This window comes from Hippichthys cyanospilos, chromosome 5 (genome assembly GCF_059441005.1).
Source record: "Hippichthys cyanospilos isolate Australia breed blue-spotted pipefish chromosome 5, RoL_Hcya_1.0, whole genome shotgun sequence".
NCBI lineage: Eukaryota > Metazoa > Chordata > Actinopteri > Syngnathiformes > Syngnathidae > Hippichthys > Hippichthys cyanospilos.
In genome coordinates this window covers 24691657-24716194 of record NC_142373.1, presented here as the reverse complement: position 1 = coordinate 24716194, position 24538 = coordinate 24691657, and the positions used below count along the sequence as shown (strand labels likewise).

At 39.1% G+C, this 24538-nt stretch overlaps 1 protein-coding gene across 1 annotated transcript in view; it reads left to right on the top strand.

Moving 5' to 3' along the window:
• The window catches only part of LOC148424078 (inactive phospholipase C-like protein 1), a 69191-nt gene that overhangs the window by 26500 nt on the left and 18153 nt on the right, over nt 1–24538 (top strand). The window contains exons 2-4 of the mRNA XM_088415461.1: nt 20757–20831; nt 22057–22344; nt 24128–24406. Of these exons, the coding sequence (XP_088271587.1) occupies nt 20757–20831; nt 22057–22344; nt 24128–24406 (642 nt within the window). The remainder of the gene's footprint in view (nt 1–20756; nt 20832–22056; nt 22345–24127; nt 24407–24538) is intronic.

Here is a 24538-nt window from a genome sequence, read left to right as displayed (position 1 = left end):
ATGTGTATTACACCTAGTTTGTGTATTACCCGTAACAACCGTGTGCCACCCATGGGTGTTTTAGCCTCCATGCACACACACCTGCACTTGCTGGGAGCTGCTCTCTCTCTCTCCTTCTCTCTCTCGCTCGCCCTCGCTTTGCTTTCTCTCTGTCTCTCTGCACACATTGATTTTCCATACTCCCAACATGCTTTCATTAAGGTGACAAATAGCATTTAATGTCCACTGATTTCAACTCAGATAGCATGTTAAGGATGCATTCCAGGAGTGTCTTTTGCTTTTATTTTGGCATGCAGCCTAAGATAGACAGAAACAGCAAAGCACCACAACACTTTGTTTCAGGGAATTCTGAAAACTAAAAAGTAGGCCATATGGAACGCTGCAGTCAGCAGGCGACACCGGCAAACAACAATTAAGAGAAACTCTGTCCTATGTTTTTATCTGCTAAGAGTGTGTGTACAGCCGAGTACTGCTGCGAAATTGAGAATTTAGCGAGTGATCCTGCAGCAATTCAGTCACGTGGACCACTACACGACCAATGGCATTTTCGATCTGAGCTATTAATTAATGCCATAGGCTGACAAAACAGGTTGATTGTGAATGAAGCACTGAGTAGAAATTAATCTCACACAGTAAAGTTATGTGAACCACAACCGGGTGCAGGCCCGGTCACCTGGCGCTAGCCAACGAGCCCCAGCTCAAGGCCGGTTCCAGAGGGGGGCCCCGGTGACCTGCGTCCAGGCGAGGGAAAACAAGATCCAACATTTTAAATCATCATAGGGGATCTTGTTCTATTTATATGCAGTTAATTAATTATATGCAGTTAATTAATCTAAAGCACCAATGTCAAAGTCACTACCCCAGGGCTGAATCCTCCCGCAAGAAGGTTTTTCCATGGACCCTGGGATGATATCAATTTATTATTAGAACCGGCCCATAAGCGTGCTGCAAGTGTTTTACACACACCAACACTGCATTTCCCATAATGCAACGGTAATGCGCCTGACCAGGAGGCTGAGTCATTAGCTAGCATAACGTCAACTTTTACACACCCAACAAAACTGGCAAAATGGAAGTTGTAGACTGTAAAACTGGGGGCGAGAACCGCATTACATGTTCACAGAGGTTGCTGGAAAACCCGTTTGTCTTCTGTGCGGAGAACGTGTGGCGGTAATGAAACAGTATAACAAAACCTCACAGACAAAAAGAATTACATGAAAGACATGAAACAAAGGCTACAGAAGGCGGACAATTTAAAACAAGGTCTTAAATCTTGGCGAGCTCTGTCCAGAAAGCAATACTGTTGTCAAGGTCAGTTTCATTGTGACAGAAGAACTTGCGAAATAAACCTGAGTGTTTACGGTGGGGGAAGGGGGGGAGGGTAAATCAAAAGCTTTACGCTTACAGTTTTTGATGAAATTTGCCCAGACAAAATGACACTCTATTTAACGTGAGCCTGAGCAGAAACACTGTTGCCTAGCATGTTTGTCAATCTAAAAGAGCAGGTTGTGATAAAGGGAAAACATTTCATTGCTTATCCCCCAATCTGTGGATGACACAACAACGCTTTTGACATTGACCAGTTATTGATTTTCATCCATGAAGTGGACTCAAGCCAGAGCATGGCGCATGGCACAACTACATGATCTATGATGATGTGAACATGATCTATTTGGATGTGTCTACTGGGTGAACCAAAGCACATGGTAGGCGAAAGCCAAAGATGATTCTGTCAGGTAGGTTATATGGACAATGTTTGAGTACCTCTGTGAAAAATTTGCCTCCTGAATTCGAAGGGAATTTTTATAAGAAGGAAGTTTGTCCCCCTGCCTGTAGAAAATAACAACAACAACAAAAAATACTGACAGAGCCCTAAGAAAATATTGCTTTATTTTTTGGATCCAGTCACAGAGATAGTTTTCAGTAGGTTCTGTTAGGTTGACTAAACTAAGTGCGGTCTTTTTCATTTTTTCTAAATAAACATTTGACCAGTCCGGCTCTTGGGTTGTAGTTAATTTTTACATCTGCCCTGCTTGTCCATTTGACTTTGACACCCCTGATGTAAAGGTGTCTTAGTGCTGTACAGAAAGTGCTGTCTTGGCTCTTGTTGACATCTTGTTTGTAGAAGCCCATGAAAAACAGCTATTGCAACTGTGTTGCACGCTTGTTAAACTATAATATGTAGACATTTTGGCTCTGTCTTCCCAGCTCGCTGTCACTAATTCTTTTCAGGTTGCCAAACGAATGGCATTTATCATCATCTATTCCATGCCTGCTGCCCGACTGCCTCCTACTCCTTTATCTCGCTTTGGCCTCCCAGCAAGTCCATGGCCCACCTTTTTTTCTCATCATTTTATCACGCTTGTCCCTCCAACACTACATTCATCACACCATACTGCATGTGTGTCACTTGAAGGGCCTGTTTGGAGGTGCGCTTATTAAGAGAGAAGGTGGTTAACTCAAATCTGCTTGATTAGCTTTCACTCTCCTTGGTGAAATCTCGACAGCTCAAAGCAGTTGTTCACATCCAACAAGGAAAGGCCTTCATCGCAAACGATCAATTAAATCATCTATTTATCCATTTTTATATACACGGGTACTCTAATGCAGTGTTTTTCAACCACTGTGTGCCGCGAGATATTGTCAGGTGTGCCGTGGGAAATTATCCAATCTGTGTGCTTGTGCGGTCTAGCGCCTGGCAGCGTACTCATGTAGTACTCTTCCATACCGTGCACAGCAAGCTCGCTCCACTCCCCTCCCCTCTCCTCGCACAATTAAAAAAAAAAAGTGGACAAAAACTACAACAGTGACAGAAAGCCCCGTCCATACGTTTGTGATGTGGTTCTTAAAGCAGCCAGCCCCCCCCCCCCCCCCCCCCCCCCCCAGTCTAAATTTAAGGCGTTGACCGTGCCACGGTGATCCAAAGGTTGGGAACCACTTCTCTAATGTACCCCATGTAATTTAGTGTGACATGTTGCATACACTGGATTGGTTGCCAAACAACCATAGAGTGCTGGTGAATGACACATCCAGCAGGAATTGATCTCATGCAACGTCAGAGATGATCAATGATGTTTTTCCAGCCGACTGGTGGCCAGTCAATTGCGGGGTGTGGATGGGGCGTAGATTGGGAATTAATACCATGCTGGTTCCACTGAACTACTCGTGACATTTTCTGTCCACTAAATGGCAGAAGGGATATTAATGCAGCATTCAGCATGAACTTATTGCATGCTAACTTAGATGCAAGAAGTAAACTACAACACTGAAAAAAACAAATTCAGAGTGATGTGAAAAAAAAACTAAAAAACATTGTTTTTACACTTAAGGAGGGTTTTTGAGTAAACACTAGTTTATTTAAAAGAAATAGTCACTCGGGTTCTGAAACAAACCCACAACCTTTTGTCATGTTTGTGCATAGCCAGTGAAGAGGACGAGGGACGTGGATCCAAAAATGCAGGACAAGCCAGGAGGCAAGGTGCACAAAAAGTAGGTTTAATGAAACAGGGAGGCAAGTCCAGCAAGCCTATTAAAGTAAAAAACAAAAGCTCAAAGTATATAATCCAAACTAGCGGGGTAACGGTAGGGGGACAGCGGAACTCTTAGACAGCGTCATTGGACAGGAGACAACGACAGTGACAACTAACTGGAACAGAACTGGGGCTTATGTACATTGCACGCTAATTAGGAAAACGCGCAACAGCCGAACGAGAACAAGAGGCTGGGGAAGCTGATTGGATAAGGCACGGGGGCAGGAACACACAGACGACAGGTGGAAGGACACACTAACAAAGCCAGTCGCGGGGGAAACACAACAAGAACCCAAAACAGAAACGAACATAAACCCCATACCATAAGTTAACACCTAACCGAAAAAGAACCCAACCAAACACCAACAGAACGTGACACCTTTACTGTACCTTTACTCTATGGTGTCATGTGAAAGACCGAAATGTTACAATTTTGAGGTAGTTCTTTCCAGAGCACAGCCGACTTAATTCGTAACTTAATTCGACTTAATTCAAAAAGAAATTTTTAGTTCCGGTGAGTGTTTGTCAGCTAAATATGTGATATATACAATATGTCTGGCAGTTCAATCTCGCGCATTGCTTTCTGCTGTTCATCATTTGTTTCTGTCAGTTAATGTTAGCTCCAGTGGCTTCAATACATCGTTGGTCCATCTGTCTGACTTTCCTTCTTTTTGCACAGCATTTTAACGCCACAGGCATCAGCCTCATTTTATTTCATTATGTAAAGAACACGGAACAGAAGCAACTATCGCTCCTCTTCTTCATGTGAAATGAGGTCATAGTGTGGTGCCTTGCCCGATGGTTATCCTGGAGATTAAGTAGGGAACAAAAATGTAATTATTACATTGAGGCTGTACAGTTGCTGCTTCACAGTCTCCTCAATGTACTTTGTCTTTTTCTTTGCTTGTGTTTCTTTTGCTCTCGTTTTACTGAACACGCACATATATTTTCACCTTTGCCATTCGTGCTCATTTGAGGCTTTTGCTTTGAAGTCAGGAAAGTGCTTTCCTTATGCAAGTGCCCCCAAAGTCCCTTAATTCATTTCATGCTTCGCTGACAACAGCCTTCTAGCACCAGCAGTAACAATAACAAATACAGATTAAAATTTTCTTAGAGTGGCACAAGACAGAAATCCCGCAAGACGAGATGTCTCACGAGACGAGATTTATTTATTTTTTTCAGGGTTTGCATATAGCGTCTTTGTCTTATCCGTCAATATTCTACCATTCTTTTCTTCAATCTTTGGATAGTAATTAACTTAAATAAATGTTTTGCTCGTGAAACAGAACAGACACAGAAGACCAAACAATAAAATTGCACTTGAGTGACCACCTTTTATTTATTTATATTTACATGTATGCCTTCAGTGATGTCTGATTGTTTGTGTCCATAAGTTTATACGTTTATTTTGACGTCTCACCTTGTTTGGTGGTGTGTTTTACTGTCTAAGGAAAATGATTTAATGAGTGTTTCGCTGACCTGAGTTTGCCAGCGATTGGCAGTGCTTCAGTATTCTTGCTTCAGACTGTTTATTGAAAAACACTAAACAAGAACATTAACATTGTATAAGCACATTGTTAGACAATGGAATCCTTACAATTCTTCTAAGTAATGATGAATGAAAAATCTGACACGGATCATATTTCAAATTTCAAAGAGCTGCTTCTTTAAAACATGGAGTCATCTTTTGGAATGATCACTTTTCCTGTTGATTAGTTGGGGTCCCTCTTTGCCCTTTGATTGTGATGTTAATTACGTCTCATCAAGTAGATCTAAATTGTGAATCTAGACTGAAGGCGCACAAATCAAAATTCTGAATATAAAAATAGATTGACTATCGATGAAAACGTTAGCATTTGTTGGATTTTTGGAGAATGGCGAAATCTTGGTAATTCTGTGGTGACGTTTATTGATATGAACAATCAACCTTTATCTTGTCTGGGAGTATTTATTCTTCAAAAAGAACCTTTTAAAATGTTAGGGAAATGTCATCTTCATAGTGGATGCGCTCAGTTTCAACACCTGCCATCTAATTACCTTACAGTCAATTATTCATCTTCCTCATCCCGCTTTTCATTCTTCATCTTTTGCTCCCGTCTTCATCTGTGCCTCGTCTTGTGTGAAAGATTCATCAGGCCATTTAGCAAACATCTCCTTTTCTGAAGCATATATGGCTCACATCCAGCTCATCTTGGTGTGCTCTCCTTCCCACACACCCACGCATGAGCACACAGCGCTCTGATAGCAGTCTGGACTGTTGTTTTATTTTAGTTTGCAAACTGATTAACTGTCCCTTATTTGACTCCATTGATGAAGTGATTGCCCTACAAGGCCTTAAAGCTCAGGAAGATTTTACCAGGGCTTCTCCACTCGAGCCAGGAAATGCATTCTGACTTTTTCTCACTGCCCTGTGAAATTTTATATCTACGGTACTTTTTATACCCGAAATACAGGCACATTTCTTGCAAATTATGATTCACGCATTGCGCTAAACCTTGACATTGCAAATTGAGTGATATATTAAGTTCATTTAGGAAACTGGAGATTTCTCAAAACTGTAACAAGTCAGTCAGGTCAAACTATGAGCATCACAAAACATTCATAAATTGTGTACTTGGTATTTATTTTGTTCGACTTACTATACCAAAGATTAGCTAAAGAAATTGAGCATAGATACTGTAATGTTTTAGAAGCTTGAAACTATAGCTAGTTTAATAGTTACAAATAGGGCATACGACAATACTCATAGGCATAAATCGAGGCATATTATATGAGGATATTAGCTGTCGTGGTCTGGGCCTGTCATTATTCGCCGTAAACAGGAGAGGTCTGCTGTATATTCTTTAATTGTAGAATCACTTCGGCACTCCAAGCTATGCTCAATGCCCGAGGTATTCAACCTTTTTTTTTTTTTTTTTTTTTTTTTTTTAATTAATTTACCCCCTGTGAGAAATTTTTCAGTGAAGTATCCCCTAAACAAGGCAAAGCATTTTTGGATGAAAAAGAAAAATACTTAATCCATACTGCTGTGCCATTCGTGTTTTATTTATTCAAGTTTACATTTGTAGTGACATTTCTAGTTAGATTTTATTCAGCTACTGCAGCAGATAGATTGTGTAGCATTATCTGTTTGTATGTTTATTTCTGGCTCATATAGCGGAAAATTGCGACTGAAAGCTTAAAAATACATTGGTATGGAGCTTTACAGAATGAAGTCATACAATGTATGACTGTATAATTGTGTTAGAAAATTTGCTCCATATTCCAGTGGCTTTGCTTTTAGTTTGAAACCCCCCCAAAATGATTTCCTTAACACCATTAAAAAGGAATGAATTACATTAGTTGATACCTGAGGAAACCCCACCTTCTGAAATATGTACCCGCATAGACTACATGTACCCCCATTTGAGAGCGACTACTCTATACAACAACGGATGTAGAAAGACTTATAATTCTTTGCTAATGGCATACAGGACACAAATAGTATCTGTATAACGCAAAAAATCCTTTGAGGATTTCCTTACTCAATGTTGGTTTGCTGTTCAGCAATGTTTGCTTTCCTTGAATGATGAATTTTGTACTGGAAAAAAAAGTATGTGGTTAGTTTTCTATTGTTAAAATCATTTGTTGTTGAAGGTTGGATCTTTTATACATGCAGTGAACATGAAATATATCAGGATACTGTGTTACACATTGGTTCGTTAAAAATTAGACATCTTGCTGGTGTCGTACTGAAGCCATATGCCTATGGGGATTTTGAAAACCCCCCAATCTATACTATAGTCATGTGTGGGTGTTTTTTTTTTTTTTTTTACTACAATATTTGCCATTTTTAAGTGATAAAAATGTCTTGTCTCTGTTGCCATAATTTAAATAACTAAATTTAGTTTAGTTAAATTATAGTGACATATGCAGTAATGTGTGTAGTGACGTATGAGCGCGGTCACGCATGCACACTGCATGATCAGCATGTTTGAGAAGAGAAGTCATTGTTTTTGATGTCGCAGTCCATGTCGTAAAGTGAAGAAAACCTAAGGCAGGGACGTCGTAAACCAGAGGTCCACTGTAATTGCATACGTTGGAGAAACTTAAAAAAAACAAAAAAAAACAGCACTAACACTCTCATTTCATCAATACTTTGTGCTAGATTCTCTGCTGGTCACGAAAATATGAAAATAGGGCCAAATGTCTCTTTCTTCTTGTAGCTGCAGATCCGGATTTATTTTAAGTGTTAACTTTTATATGCAATTTATATTTGATACTGTTAATATTCCCGAAAGCCATCCTTTTGTATGCTGATCCAGCACCTTAATCCGCAATGATTCACAAATCGTTCCAGTCCTGTTCTTTTGAACCGATAGTTTGTCTTATGCTCTTCTGTCATTTTCTCCCTCAGTCTTGCCCCAGTTCCTCCCTCCTTTTCATCCCCATTCATTCCATCTTTAATCTCCTCCCTCTAACCCCCCTCTGTCGCTCCACTCGCATACACTCAGTAGATATCGGTGGAGTCAGACGAGCCCGACGCTGTTATGTAATGAACGTCCTCTTGACTCCGAAATGTGTCATCCCTTGGGATAACGGCCCCCTCGGTGGCCACGATCCAAAAAAGACCCTCTCCCAACCCCCCGTTTTGGCCTCCCTGGAGAATGCTAATGTTTGGTTGGTGCGATAGAGGAAGGAAAGGGCAAGGGTAGGAAAAGGATGAGAGTGAAACAATAACAGTGTTCATCTACAAGGACAGAGTGGAGGGGGTAGGCGGTTGTCGGGGGAGACCACCATTCTTGTGCAGTAAAGAGAAGAGAAGCAGATAGATGAAGATAAATGCTGTAGACATAAAGGGGAGCTGATGTCTCGTCCTTGTGTGTCTTTACAAACAAAATGATGCTCGATTTTATTGCCATTGACAGAAATGTATTTACGTAAACAATCTTTTACATTCGTGGTTTCTTGTGCTTGACACTCAAGTCCCTTCCTAATATTTTGACCCAAATATCCAGATGTCAATCAAATCAGAGCATTATTGCTGCACACGCCTCAATGTGCCATGCGCTGATGACACACATGGGAGCACTGGATTAGCGTCTGCCTGTAGCGGTAATCTATTGAGTTAATCTGCCGCCAGTGTGACTGCGGATCATTAGCCGGATTTATGGCATCGGATCATGAGATCCGATTGGGAGCACAATTACGCAACAGGCAGGTGTTGGTAGGGGGTCAGTCATGTGTGTGATTTATGCACAAGGTTAACTAGTTGCTCGGTGAATGGAAATTGAGGTGTATGAACGTGGATGTGTGTCCCACATCTGTAATGGATTTTCACATGAATGTTCCATTGGCTCACCCATTGGCGGACATTGGCACATTTCAGTCCAGAGATTGTTTTTATTGTTGTTTTGTCTTTTTTTTCATTCAATTTACCAATCTTACATTTGCAAGACAAAAATCCAAACAACCAACCAAATCTAAATTGTTTTACAACCTGCAGATCTTTTTGTTGTACACCTGCTATACAATGAAAATTAAAGGTATTCTATTCCATTCAATTTTTTTCATCCAGCATGTTAATATGTGTGGGCTTTATCGATTGATGTGAATGTGTATGTAGTAGGATTGCTGTCAAAAAGACGTATGCGTGTTTTACCATTTGTATAAGTATGACTCTTGCGAGACTCGATTTGAAATCTTCCATGTATCTCTCCTTTGAATTCATAGATCTGATCCTTTACATTTGTGGATATGAGCCTCTGGAATTGAGTTGAATATGCAAATTGAGGTGACGTCACGCCAAGCTACTAAGCAAAGTCAGTCGATCCCCAAATCATCCGCGCTGCCATAAATCAACACGCATACGTCTTTTTGACAGCGGTCTTACGCCATACATCAACAGCTGATTGTTTACGACGTAAATGTCCAATTTATTCCTAAAGTATTTTATGAAATTGGATTCACTCCATACAATAACAGCTGATGCAACGTGAATGTCCAATTTATTCATAAATCATTTTTTCATCAGCCTTATGACCTGTGACTCCAAATCCATGTATTGTTTGAAAATCATGAATATAAATTATAAATTGGTCCGTCATATTTTTTTTTTTTTTTAAAAGGTTAACTGCCACATAACCACAACAATAAATAACAATTTATACCAGCAGAGGTCACTAGCTGTTCCATAAGCTTCCCAAAATGACACCACTTTACAAAAAATCGGGCCGAAATGGCTCACAAAAGCTTGAGCTGAGAGATTCATGCAAACACACGAAGTCATGTCTCGATAGTCATACGTACATACGAATGGTGAAAACATGCATAGGTCTGTTTGACAGCGATCTTACGCCATTAATGTGACTGTGACTTGTGTGGCTTTGGTGGCCATCAGTCCATTGTAAAATGCCTCTCCCCCAGAATCAACCACAACAAGCTCAATCTCATCTTCAACCAGAAAGATTAGAATTCTTGAAAATTGAGGAATGCGTTGTTACGTACGTTCATTCACTCCCCACATCCTTGCCATGCTTTGCCATTGGCTGGTGACCAGTTCAAAGTCAGCTGGGAAAATGAGGAATTTGCATGAGCTGGTGGCTTAACACGTGACCTATCCAAGAATCCCTCCAACTCAGCATACCACAAATGTTCTGTTGACACACTCTCCTTTTTTCGTCCCCAATTTAGAGTCGGATTTTAGCCAAATTCTAACACAGTGGTGATGTGTCTACAGCAGGGGTCAGCAACCCAAAATGTAGAAAGAGCTGCATTGAACCAGAATAATGTATAATATAATAATAATTATTTATGGTAGAACTTCTCATTAAAAGCAAACATGCAGACAATTCTTCCACATCGGCAATGAAAGCAAATGATTCCAAGTCTTTGGCAAAGACTCACCATTTTTTGTTTATTTGTTTTTCTTTTATGCAACAGCCACAGAAAGTAACTGAAATGTTTAAGTTTAATGTTTATTCTTTTCATTTTTCCAGCATTGAATTGCATGTAAAAATGCATTTTCATACATTTTTGAAAGGCTCCAGGGAGCCATTGGGGCGGTGCTACAGAGACACAGGTTGTCGACCCCTAGTCTACAGTATTAAAAGTGACTTTGACAGCAAAGAGTCAAGATTGTTAGCATGATAGCCATGCAGCATCACATGATCTAGGCCAGTGGCCCCCAAACTTTTAGAATTTCAAATGCCTTTGCATACTGTACATTTACGCTGAACATTTACTCAAATTCAAATCAACATTGCAATGTAGTAGAATACATTTTTCAAATTGGCCAAAACTGCAAGTTACATTTATGTACTTTATATGTACTCCATTTATTTCCTTTACCGCTTGTCCTCATGAGGGTCTCGGGAGCCTATCCCAGCTATCGTTGGGTAGCAGGTGGGGTCACCCTGAACTGGTTGCCAGCCAATCCCAGGGCACACAGAAACAAACAACCATTTACACTCACAAACACATAAGGGCGATTTGGAGTGTCCAATATACTTACCATGCATGTTTTGGGGAATGTAGGAGGAAAGCGGAGAATCTAGAGAAAACATGCAGGCACATGGAGAACATGTAAACTCTACACAAGAAGGTTGGAGCCGGAATCAAATCCATGACCTCCGCATGTAGGCAGACGTGCTAACCACTCTGCCACCATTCCACCCTTATATATAAAGTATACTGTGTCTATGTAACTTGTGTGCTTAAGAAGAGATGTACGTATGTCTGGCTTGTTTCTTAAAAAAAAACATGGGAACAAGTAATTGATTATAAAACTGAAAAAAAAAAACGGATAAAAACTGATAAACTGATAAAAATTGCGGCGATATTATTTTTCTAAATCGCTCAACCCGAGTATGCGCTCTCCAGTTTTTTGTTGTTTTTTTAAATTCAAACTACTATCATTCAGTCTTTGTTTGTGTTTCTCAGCAGTAAAGCAATTTTCTCGAATAACAAGACGCGTCTGTTTGAGTGTGTATATGTCATGTGAACTCATTCATCCTGAATGAAGAGCCAGCTGCTGTCCAGACCTGCTCCATGTACACTGCAATGACCCATTGTCCTGTTTCTGTTTATTTGACAGCACCTCGTTTGCTTCACCCTCCATACATCTTTTCATCCCCCTCATTCACTCTTTTCGAGGAGAGCACAATGTTTAGTTCTCTGTCTATACAAATTGTAGGTCTATATTCTATTTTCATATCGACACAAGGAAGAAAACGATATATATAAAAGAAAACAACTTTCAACAACTGTTAACTACTTTTTTTACAGCATTTATACAAGTTAAAGATTTGTCTAAGACACGGGTGTCAAACATATGGCCTGTGGGCCGGTTCTGGCCTGCAAATGGGTTTAATCAGGCTTGCGAGGTGATTAAGTATAAAAATCAGCTGATTTTTTTTAAGAAATGACAAATTTGAAATGTTTTATGATTTTCAGTGATGTTAATGTTTTATGAATAATAGTAATGTTGTGGTTTACTGTTTTGGAGAGTAATAGAATTTCCTCCATCAGGCCCACATGCTAAACCGAGTTTGACATCCCTGGTCTAAGCAGAAAAAACCCTCAAGTGCATGAAGGTGCTTGAAAAAAAAAAGATGCCAATCCTTTTTTTTAAAATCACAATTACACATCACATGGCAAAAACAAAGCCTTTTCCCTGGGGTCATCCTTGCATCGCCTCCCAGAGAACCGCGTCCCACTATTTGAGAAACACTGCAATATGCCACCTTCTTTTAATATTGTTTGTTATGCATGGATGACTGGGATAGTTCATAATACATCTGCAACAGCAATGAGGACGAGAGCTGTTGAAAATGAATGGATGTATATACTGTCGATAAATGGCCTTTGGTCAATTTGAATCTGCATTACACTTGAACGTGCACACGAGAGACCCAAGCTGTTTGGCATGAAAGCCAGATTTATGGGTCTGTCACACAGGGGTCAGTCACCTGCCTCAAGGGGCATGCCGCAGACAGCCTATCCCACTTCTGACAACAGTTTTCACACAGCTTTAAGCAGTATTACCCACATCCTGCATTTGAACTTGTCTTTTGGGGCCAGTGATTGATTGTCTCTTATACAAGAATGATGAAAGCGTCAGACATCCAATACAAGTGCCAGTAGACAGACAGTATAATGGGGCCTAATGGGGAAATACCCTCCTCAGAAAAATGTAGGCATTACATGCTTTCAGCAAGGAATTCTAGAACGTAAATTGCTCTAGTACAAACCCCAATTCCTAGTAATATGGCATAGTATGTAAAATGTAGATTAAAACAGGAACCAAAGCTATGCAAATCTTTTATAATCTACTGTATATCCAACTGAATTCTGAGGACAAGATATTTAATGGACAAGGAGATTTTTTTTTCCAAATGTATATTAAATTCATGCCTGCAAAAAATTCCCGAAGTGGGGGCAATGTTTTCCACATATCACTTTTCCTACAGTATAACAATTACCAATAAACATTGAGGTCATGTGTAGGAAGATTTTTTTTTCTCATTCTTGCCTAACAATTCGGGTCTCTTTTGTAATGTTTCGTGCTTGATAATGCCCCACAAAATTTCAACAGGGGGACATGCATGGACTGCTGGCAAGCCTGTATAGCCCACACATTTCTTCAAAAGACAAATGAATGTGTCACACATAGACAGGCCACGTTAAATCATGAAGTAGTTTTTTTGTCTTGGCCATCTAATGTGCATGGACCACGAGTTGTAAGGTTTGATAATCATTTTGAAGGTTTTCCATAAAAATTGGGGTTTTGATGCCTCTTAATTTCACTAGTCTCTGCATCAAAATTTGGCCCCATTTGTCGGAATACTTTTTCAATACAGCAAACTAGATTTACTTTTAGCTAAAGTTGCCATGCAATAGTCTTTTTAGAATGTTGTGGGGTGAACACCGATGTGGCAAAATATACGTTTCACTTTACTATATTCACATATAGTTTTCGAGACTTTCGACCAATTTTGCTGGTTGAATTTACAGCTTGTCGCTGCAACGGAATTCCCGCACTTGTAATTTCACTCAGCATGTTAGCAAGCAGTAAATTTGTACTTCCTCCATCCATAACATTCAACCTTCAGCAACTGGATTGAGTTGCGAAATATACAATCTCATGCACATCCGTGCAATGATGGAAAGGGGCGAGAAACTGTCTGAATGTAAATCTGGGGGGGTGATGTGAGGCCGCACAGGCCTGTATTAACTTCACAACATAAGGTAAGTGGCTTCCGCCTGTTTGCTGACAAACCTGGCTTATGTAACACCCTTAAACAATTTGGTCTGACGTGTTTTCCAAAACACGAAATTGACAAAGAAGCATTATTTTGATGCTGTATTGTACTTCATTGCTGGTACCCCTGCTATATTGGCTTATTTTTACAGTGTCAAATTTCAACATACAGAATTAAGCTCTGTAATCTACTGGAACAGATGGAAGCTAATAGACGACTAAGAAGAAGAAATAGAGTCAAATAGTTAAACTTTGTCATTTAGAGCATAGACTGTACATGCTTTTGGGTATTGATGACGTACGTATTAAATTTCTGTGAATAAAACACAGATATTTGAGGTAATGATTAATATATCTGTTAAATTTTGTTTGCCCATCCATTAAATTAAATCTATACATTTATTACATCTATAGGTGTGTGCTGATAACTGGATTAGCGATATATCTCGATTTTAAAAGTGACACTTATTTAAAACCACCCAAATCTGTCAAAACCAGTAAGTTCTTTTCCCTCCCGCGTCTGCTGCCTTAACGGGCAACTGCACTGTGCAGCGGGAGCCTTCTGTCAATGTGTATCATATGTGAATCCTCTTTGGCTGCAGCAGCCAATCACATTACTGCTGCTGTTGTCCACCTACTGCGAGAGAGAGGCATAGAGTCAGAGAACGAGAGACAGAGCAGATGGATTTGTGGTGCGCATGTATGTGCTCCTCACCATGAAACCCTCCACATTGCAATATTAATTGATTCATAAATTTGTTGGAGTGATTGGAGTTAGATTGGTTATGTCAAGTATTATTTATTGTGTAATTGTGCTGTATATTTATACTTAGATATTTGAGTTTAAATTGAATGTGTTCAATCACAAATAATTTATGTATACGTTTATTGAACTACTCACAGGAAGGCTGAAACCGGAAGCCAAGCAGGGAACACAGAACTGTGAGGCGGACATGCTAACCACATCTCTATCGTGTAACGTAACATGAGAGTTAAATTATATTCTTTGGTTGAACATTTTGGTTTTTATATGTAGTTTTAATTATCTTCTGTTTTTTAGGAAAGTTTTACATGAAGCCTCAGTTTGAAAGCATTTCTTACGTCACATGGTCAAAAACTGTGAGCGAGACACTTTTCCATCTTTTTTTTCATTTTTTCATATTTTGAAGCATATATGCAAGTATATAAAGAAAGTGACGGGTAAACAAAATATATATAAAATTTGTCTCATACTGTGGATTATTGTCCATTGCTAGAAGCGGAACATCTGCAATGATAAATGGAGTGTTTTTGCAGGTCTATCTCAAAGTTACATGATAGGGACAAGATCGTGCGGCGATCTCATGAAATTAGAACGCCGTGACATTTCTTGTCCCTGCACAGCATGAGATCTATTTTCTTTTGGCTGTCGTTTATGTAAAAGGATACACATGAGTTTGTGCTGCTTGTTAATGCTCTGCATGACAGTAAAACACATCACCAAATGTGGTGAGAAGGCCAACCTACTCAAAATAATAAACCATATCATACTTATTTTGTATGACACAAATGCCTTGGTATGCTTGAATTGTGAAATTATTCCTTTCAGCTTGTCATAACAATGGCTGAATTGCCTCTTTCTACTGCATAAACTATTCCTCCCCAAGTGAGTTGTGAGTCAAACCTCCCAATATAAACAGTATTGCTCTGAAATCACCATTCACCAAAATTCATGAGTTTTCTTAAATATCAGGTTATCGTTATTTAAATATATTGATGATTTAAAAAAAAAAAGATAAAAATCTGTCATTCATAATGAAGTGGAAATGTATTATTTGGTCTTCTGAGTTTACATTTGTTTTTCACCAAGCAAAAACAAAAATCTGTATTTTACTTTTATTTTTGTCTGAATACCAAAATACTTAGTAGTTGCAATCTTACAGGAGAAATACAGGAGGTTCTTAATACTTTCAAATCACCTGTGTGGCAATGTCTTGGTTTTCCAATTGAGCAGAAGCAGGGCAAAATATTGGCAAATGTGTACATGTATATGTTTACATTTGCACTCCATCCATCCATCCATCCATCCATCCATCCATCCATCCATCACTCACGCCCCCAATCACAACTATGGAGCGTGTCCAATGCACCTGCCATGCATGTTTTTTGGAGAATGTGAGGAAGTCGGAGTGCCCATGGAGAACACACCTTAATGCTTGTGAGGTAAACATCAGCATCAACATCAATGTTGGCTATGCAAACATTTAGATTTCCAATCTGGGCATTCCCTTGTCAATAAGCGATATTTGCTTGTTCACGTAAGCGACCCAGAAAACGTCTTTTCAGTAAATTGATGACCAGACGGGTCCGGACAGAAGTGCTTAGCGAAAGCAGGTCAGCGAGTATTTAGGTGGACAGAGCATGAGGCTGGCCTGGCCGTGCCGATGATGCTGAGGGCATCGGTCGTTTGGGAGCATTGATGTTTTGTCTGGTAATCCAAAGTGCGGGTAATGTGTTTGCGTTTGTATGTTTTTGCTATGTTTTTATGTTGACATTCCTTTGCACGACACACAACGCCATCCAGGAAAGGGTCTGTCAAACTCTTTTAATACGGCACTCGGCTTTTGTCCCAAGAGGGCGTCTATGGCTTCTAATCCATTGGCTGCCTTTAAGGTCTGACCCCTATAAACACACGCATTCGTTTACTCTCTTGCTCTCTCCCTCTCTCTTTCTCTCTCTCTTGCTCCGATGGCACTTTATTTGGATTGTTCATCTGTGATTTGATCACCGGCTTAGTCGCTGCCCAGAGGAAAAATCAGAGCAGATGGGAAGTGGCGAGATGAGGGAAGTGGAGCAAAGGCTGAGGGTGGGAGAGGATGAAAAAAAAAATTCTTAGGTTGGGATATTACAATAACTACACATGTACTGTGTAATGTACAAATATTGTTGCAACTCCTGATAATGTGGAATAATGTGTTCAATAATCTTGGGATACAATTCTGGGACAAAAATGTCAAAAACAGTCAACGATAATTGTACCTTGACTTATGAATTGAACATTTGTTAATTGACCATGCCCGTTGGACATAACTGAAATGCTATTCATCTATGCTAACATCTGCTCAAGCGTCCCCCCTCCCAAAAAAAAAAATCACCACAATATATTAGTGCCAAGTCTGGTATAGGACCGGGAAGTCCTCAAGCCTATCCCGGCTGACTTTGGGTAAACATGAACATAAAACATGATAATACTGTACTGTGTTTAAGGGCAATTCTGTGTACTGGGGTGTTGAATAGAGTTCTCACAGATAAGATAAAGTACATTATTATTCTAGATGCAGTAATATGAAATAAATAATAAAATGAATACATTTGTTTTCTCTGCCTCTGGCTAGCAGACATCATGCCATTGGTATTTATTGCATAATATACAGTAAAAACTAAACTGACTGCTGTATTTGTCTACATCAAGTTTATTTAAAAAAGGGTTACTATGTACGTTTCCTCGAAAGAACATATTTAAGTTATGCTGTTGTAATTAAATTGCAGGTATTTCAGTTACACAAAACATAAGTAGTGTTTTTTTTTTTTTTTTTTGGGATGGATGGGATTTTGACCCCTTACTACAGCTGTTGAGAATCAGTGTTTTGATTAACACATTACAAAAAGTAATGCAATCACTGTAATGCATTACTTTTTGCTGTAACGTGGTAGTGTAAGGCATTACACACAAAAAAATTGTAATATTTTACTCAGTAAAAATAACTGTTACATGCGTTACAATGCATTATAATATATGTAGCTCCAAAAAATTTAGATTTATAATATTCATTAAAGCAGTTGATAACATGAATGCAGTTCATTTGGTTGCCTTGAGATGGTTCTGGTGTATTGTTGGTATGCAGAGAACTTTGTTTAGGTCCTTTTATTTGTATGTTTTTATTTTCCATTTCCAAGTCCAAGGAAGCAATAAAATGTATTTTGAGCATGTAAGTTTACTTAATAATAGTTTAAAGTAATTCCACTGGATGTATAATATGCGAAATGAGCTGAATTTAGAGTGCTAAATCCATATTTCCAGGTATATTGGTGAGAGTGATGTAAAGGTAATGCAATAGTAGTGTAATGCCTTACATTTCAAATACAGTTATATTATAATGTTACTAATTACTTTGGAATGGGAGTAATCAGTAATAAATAATGCATTAAAATTTTGAAGTAACTTGCCCAACCTTGTTGAGAACAATGCAGTGCCCTGAAAACAAGTTTGACACCCCAGATTTCGAACATCCGCCTCCTCAAGTGCGTTTCGACTACATGAGCAATTACAGTTGGTAGTGCATGCCAGTAACACAGATGTACCAAAGCAGTTTTTTCAGCTCTTGGGTTGCCCTCATTGGCTTCCCTTGCATTCCCTTACATTACATTATTGATGGCGATGATGATGTCAGGTTACCTTGGTATGTAGGTCTACTTGTGACACACCTCATCATCAAACACACTGAAGATACTCTCTAACTCTCAGGTACACATGCATAATGTGTTCAGTTTCATAACAGGCAATTCAAGAACTTCTATTTCATTTATTCGCATTCACTCTTATTTCCATTTCTTTTTCACTACATTTACTTATGCTGTGTATACCACTCCACCGTAATAATACATCTTTCTCAAATGATACCTCTCCGACGGCGTCAAGTGTTGTATCATAGGCTTGCTGACAATAACAAAAAGTAAGAGCTCGCTTCCACAAGAGCGCCCCCCTCATTATGCCGTGCGAGCAGTTATTAGCGGGTCCCCTGGCTGTCACCTCCTCACCGCATTGCTGATGAAGGGTGTCAAAGCACTGACGTTTGCCTGCCATGCTGTGATGGAGCTGTCAATCAGTGTCTTGGTAGAGGGTGATTGTGAGTGCAGGGAGCTGACATATGAGCAGGGTGTGTTTATCAACCTATTTTTAAATTCATGACCTAGTGTGATGGTCTTTCCTGACATTTCACACACACATGCGCATGAAATATATGTTGACAATTTTCCCCATTACAATTGCAATGTGCTCATTCTGAGTGAGGCCATAAAAGAATGGTGTCATAGCTTCTTAGTGTCAAGGTACTATGTTAAAGTGAGTTGAGAAGGTTAATTTAGAAAATGATAATATGCATTGTTTCCATTCCGTGGTATCAAAGGCAGTTTTAACCTTAACAGGGGTGATTTCCATTGTGGTATCCAATCTGTGCATTTTCAGTAATCCAATACACATTTGATTTTTGATTTTTTTGGCATTATTCAAATATCCAGAATTTCGGTTTTCAAACGGTGTATATGACATCATGTAAGGGCAATTCTGTACGGCAACTGTACGGCATTCGGTTGTGTACCTGTTTTGAATAAAGTTTACATCACTGGAGACTGGCGGGCTTCTTAAAGTGACAACATGTAGACCATTATTTCATTTTTCATTATTCCTAATTCATTATTCATTATCTTACTATCCAATATTTAGACCATTATTCATTTTGACAACCCACCATACATTTCAATAAGATGTAAATAAATGTGTTCTATCCAGCCAACACATTTTTAGAGAAATATATATCTTGATGTCAGTTTGGGTTTTGTGTGCAGGTGAGCGAGTTTCTGGTTTGTATGTCAATGGTGAATAAAAACGGGAAAAAAAGGAAATGGATGGTTTATTTGCCAATCGTAAATAAAAGAAGGAAAAAGAAGAGAGGGGCACATGCAGCAAGTAATTCACATTTGAGTTCACCCACCAAACACAAAAGAAAATGCCAGCAAAGACAAGTCATACAATAAAAATTGATCTACATGAGTTGTGTAGATGCCTGTTAATCCTGTGTGGCTGGATCGCTGTCCTGTATTCTAGTTGATGGTTAAGAGTTGTGTTTTTATTTTCTTGAATGTCTGTGAAAGCCCAGGGTAACTCAACAGTGTTCACATATTTGCCAAGGCTTTGTAGGTTCCGTGCTATTATGCACTGAAACCAATGGCGAATTGTGTTTGTATTAGTTTACTCTGCCTCTCGCTTGGTGCATGCTTCCAAAGTATGATCTCTCTGTGACGCCGTAGTGCGCGTGCTGCATTCACGTAACCAGTAAGTGGCAACTCCAAATATTCCATCCTGCGTTTTTAATGTGAAAGTACTGAACTTTGAACAGTCATTTCACACATTTAACTGCACAGCCTGCCATCGAGTGAGTTCATATTAAGCCAACATCTGGTAAACAGTAGAGAATATATGGTTCTGACGGCACTTTGAGTTAGGTAGTTTTAGTCCCCCTATTTTTAAGGTCGACTTACTTTACCTGGTTATTTTTTTTCTTCCTAAGCTATCTATTAACTCTTGATAATGAAAGTCATTCCAGGTCATCACCAAATCATAAAGCTGACTGAGAAAATACCACTCAAGTATAAAGCACTATTCTATCAGGAAAATCTTTAGTTAAAAAAAAATCAATTGATTTCAAAGAGTGATTCCTAACTTTTGACTGGCATCGGAGATGATAAACCGCTGACGTTTAGCTATTTACTGGTTTTGTTATGGTTAGTTTCTCCTTCCTGCTTCTGTTCCCATTTCCTTTGGCTTGATTGGACTCCATCGAGCAGCTATTGCGCAGCGTTTGTGAATAAACGAGACTTTGGATCTATGGTGATAGTTGAATTTGAGTGTCATTTGAGAAGAAATCTCATGCACATGTAAGAATGATTTAATTCGTAACAGTAAACAGGAAATAGCAAAACGCATTTTCTAAACTGTTATTTTTTTTAAAAGAGGTTAATCACTATAAAATACTTAATTGACTTTGACTTTGAAAAAAAAAAAGTCTTATTGGTGCTCCTGGTGCTGTGGTCAGTTTAGTACTCTTCGTTATATTTGACAATAGTAATGTAAAAATATCATCTAGTCAAACAGCGCTTTTGCCTTCATTGTCAACTGGACTTTAACACACTCACACACTTTTTGACCCTCGAGCTTTTTGTTTTCCCAGGATCCTTCGGTGCAGAAGGTGGGCGGTGGCAGAAAAAAGACTGTTTCATTCAGCAGCATGCCCTCAGAAAAGAAGGTACAATTTTATTTTATACCAGCAGACACTTATCATGTGACATAGCTGAATGCTTTAATGTGGTGCCTTTTAATTTCTTGAAACCCTTGATGTTGTATAGATATGAAGAATTTTAAATGAATTTACCTTGTATTCACTCAGCTTCTTTGAGAATAACCAAACAATGAAACAGTTCCTCCCAGGAATGTTAAAGCTTTTCTTAAAAAAAAAAACAAAAACAAAAAAAGCCATCAAGAAATAATTAAGTTCTTTTCTATTGATAACATTTGGTTTAACACCCTTCTACAAACTGCAAAAACACAAATATGTCATAAATATATCAAGGCAATTACGTATTAATGCTATTTTATGTTTCCCTGAGAAAGTTCAATCACGTGTTACCACATTATCAGAGTATTTAGGTTACATAGGCTACGAATTTCCAGTAAATTTATGGACATGATACTGTAAATTTAAATGGGAGGTTGAGCTGGGAAATTTTGCAAGTTAAGTATTTCAAATTGCTGTACATTGGGCTCTACAGTAACCTTTACACTGAGGGAAATATCAAAGTAATTTCACCCCCATCATTCTAGTTGATTTGTTAGATCTGTATATATGTTCATGATTGATAGAAAGCCCAAGTTGTTCAGACATTTGCCGTTATTAATGTTTAAATGCACTGCAGCCGTAATGCATTGGTCTCTTTTTCTGATGTAGGTTTGAGAAGGGAAGTGAGTGCAATGTCGCTTAGAATGCGTATATGTGTCTTTTTGACTTCAATTTATTCGTATGTATGCATACTTGTACGGTCACCATTGAATTCAGCTCATAAGAGCCTGGGTTAGTGTAAGGTATGAATTTAAACTGACGTGAATGCAAGACGATCGCGACCCTGTCAAATTGCTTCCCCGGAGCTAGGTTAACATGGGCGTATTCAAACTAAGCACCAGATGACTAAGACCACTTGCACCCCTTGCCGGACACTTGTTTGGGTCTACAGATGTGACTTTTGTACAAACAAAATGGTGGCACCGAGTAGCGTAATGGATAACGCACCTGCAAGTGTGCGTCATTGCTGCCCATGTATTATTTGAGGGTGAATCGGTCCCAGTGTCAAGCCCTGCATATTTACCAAAACCTTTAAGTTATAAAAAATGAAATTTCTCAAACTTTGCAACAGGAAGTAGACCAGCACTCAACGTCATGCCAGAGCTGCCTTAAATGAAAAGGTTTTTCTCTACAGGTTAATAGCGCGGCCGACTGCCTGGCCTTCATGCAGGGCGGATGTGAGCTGAAGAAGGTGCGCCCCAACTGCAGGGTCTACTGTCGCTTCTACACCCTGGAGGCCGACCTGAGCTGCTTGCGCTGGGAGCCGTCGAAGAAGGACGGTGAGCGGGCCCGCCTGGATGTCTCCAGCATTCGAGAGGTGCGAACAGGCAAAAGCACCGAGACGTTCTTGCATAACGGACCCATCTCTGAACAACTGGCTGAGGAGGCTGCGTTTTCGATCATACACGGCGAGGACTACCAGGTAATACAGGGCAAGGGGAGCGGTAGTTCGAAGGTTTAGAAGCAACAAAAAATTATGACCATAGATTTTGGAGTTCAATCTCACCTTATGGTGTGAAATAAGACATTTCATCATTACATGACATGTGTTTCCAGAGTACAAAAGGCATTGTTCTTCAAAGGCATCGCTATAGTGAACAAACCTTTACATGTAATTTGACCCAGGTGGAAAAATTTGAAAAAAATAGGAAAAAGAATGTGTGAAACATCTGTTGAAAAGATATCATGCTTATAATGCAACAAGATGAGAGAAACACATTAGCTTTGACAGAATCACAAAAATAACACACAATTTTTTTTTTTTACATTCAGTTCCAGCTATTTGTTTACTTTTTTCAAGTGCTTGACTAAAAAAGAATCTAAACATCTCTAGTACAAAAAGAAATAAGAACTCAATAATTAAGTAATTAAGTACTGATTTAATCAATCATCAATTTCGTTCCAAATCAATTTTTTTATCCATGTTAAAGTTTCAACGTAATCGATTATCTTAGGTGATTAAGTGCAAAGTAATCAATGAAGGAACTAAAGGACGGAAGTAATTAGGTACTGAAGGACTAACGTAAGTGATTACTTTAATTCTTAAGTTATTCAGTGGCTTCGATTTTCACACCTCTTCAGCCAAACATAAAAAACTTATATATAAATAGGGGCCTGGGATTGAATGTCTGGACTCTTAAAAAGAAAAGTAAACATGTGTCTTTGAGATTGAATGAGTTAACATAGTTATTTGGCACCAAATGAAACCAGAGTCATCCATCCCATCCATTGCTTATCTTAACATCCTCACAAGGGTCGCAGGTGCACTGGAATCTATCCCATCTGTCTTCAGGCAGCCGGCGGATTACACCCCTAACTGGTTGCCAACCACAAAACACACCTAAGGACAATTTATATTGTGCACTGTACCTACTATGCATGTTCTTGGGAGATACTGGAGAAGGAAACTGGGAGACCATGCAAGCTCCACACAGGAACGCCACAGTCAGAAACAAACCGTGCTACGCTTAAACCAAGATAATACTTTTAAAAGGTAGTAATTGAAAACTAATGGATTTATAAGTTAATCGATAGTTATGTTTGTTATCAGTCAATAATTTAGATGCATATTTAAATTCAAATGTTTGTTTAACATGTATTTTTTTCGCATCTGTGTCTTCCTCCATAATTATTTTTGGATAAAACATTTGCTTATACTTTGGAAAACAATGATCAGTATTTTTACAGTACTTTTTTTTATCAACTAAAGTTTTAACTAAATCCTAATTAATTTGTGTTTACAGTGTTATCAATTTGAAAATTTAAAAAAAATTAAATGAAGGGATGTGAAATCAGGTTCACACATTAACAAAAAAATTGGCAGACAAATCGATTGTTAAAATATTCGTTAGTTGTAGCCCTGCTTATTGCGTTGACGTGAGCCCAAAAAAGCAAATTTTGGCGAATAATGGAAAATAGATTTCCCCCAACTATGTAGATAGATTTGAGAATGCTTAACCATGAATATGTGAGAATTTACTGCAGTCATCTGAGACTAATGAACTTAAAGCATCTCCTGTACCCTTCATCAAGGTTTTATAATGATTTGGACTCCATGACCATGACAAACTTACAAGTATCTTGGATATCAAAGGAAAATAATTATGCACAAACTTCAAGTTACCGCTATATTTCATTGATCATGATGACTGGTACTGTTGTTGTTGGTTTTTCTTTTTTATTTTTACTTCATTTTATCCCTGCAGTCTCTCGATTTGGTGGCACTCTCAGCGGATGTAGCCAATATCTGGGTGACGGGTCTCCGTTACCTTTTGGCGCACCCCACAGTCATTGGGGGGGGACTTGGAGGAGGCGGCGGCCTGGGAGAAGGAGGAACGATGGAGGGCAGTCTGGGCAGCAAGATGAGGAGCGAGTGGCTGGCGACCGAGTTTGCTCGAGTGGACGAAGACGGTTACGGCATCGTGTCCGAGGACGTGGCGGTTGCTACGATTGTTAATCTTTGTCCTGGAATCAAGGAGGCTAAGGTGCGACTATTACGCTTGCCATGACAGACAATAAAAGCGTTATTGCTGTTTGAAAGCACACACACTCTAAAGACAGTTGAATCAGAAAAAAAAAAAAAAAACACTGACCCTCACTGTTCTTTAGTACAAAAC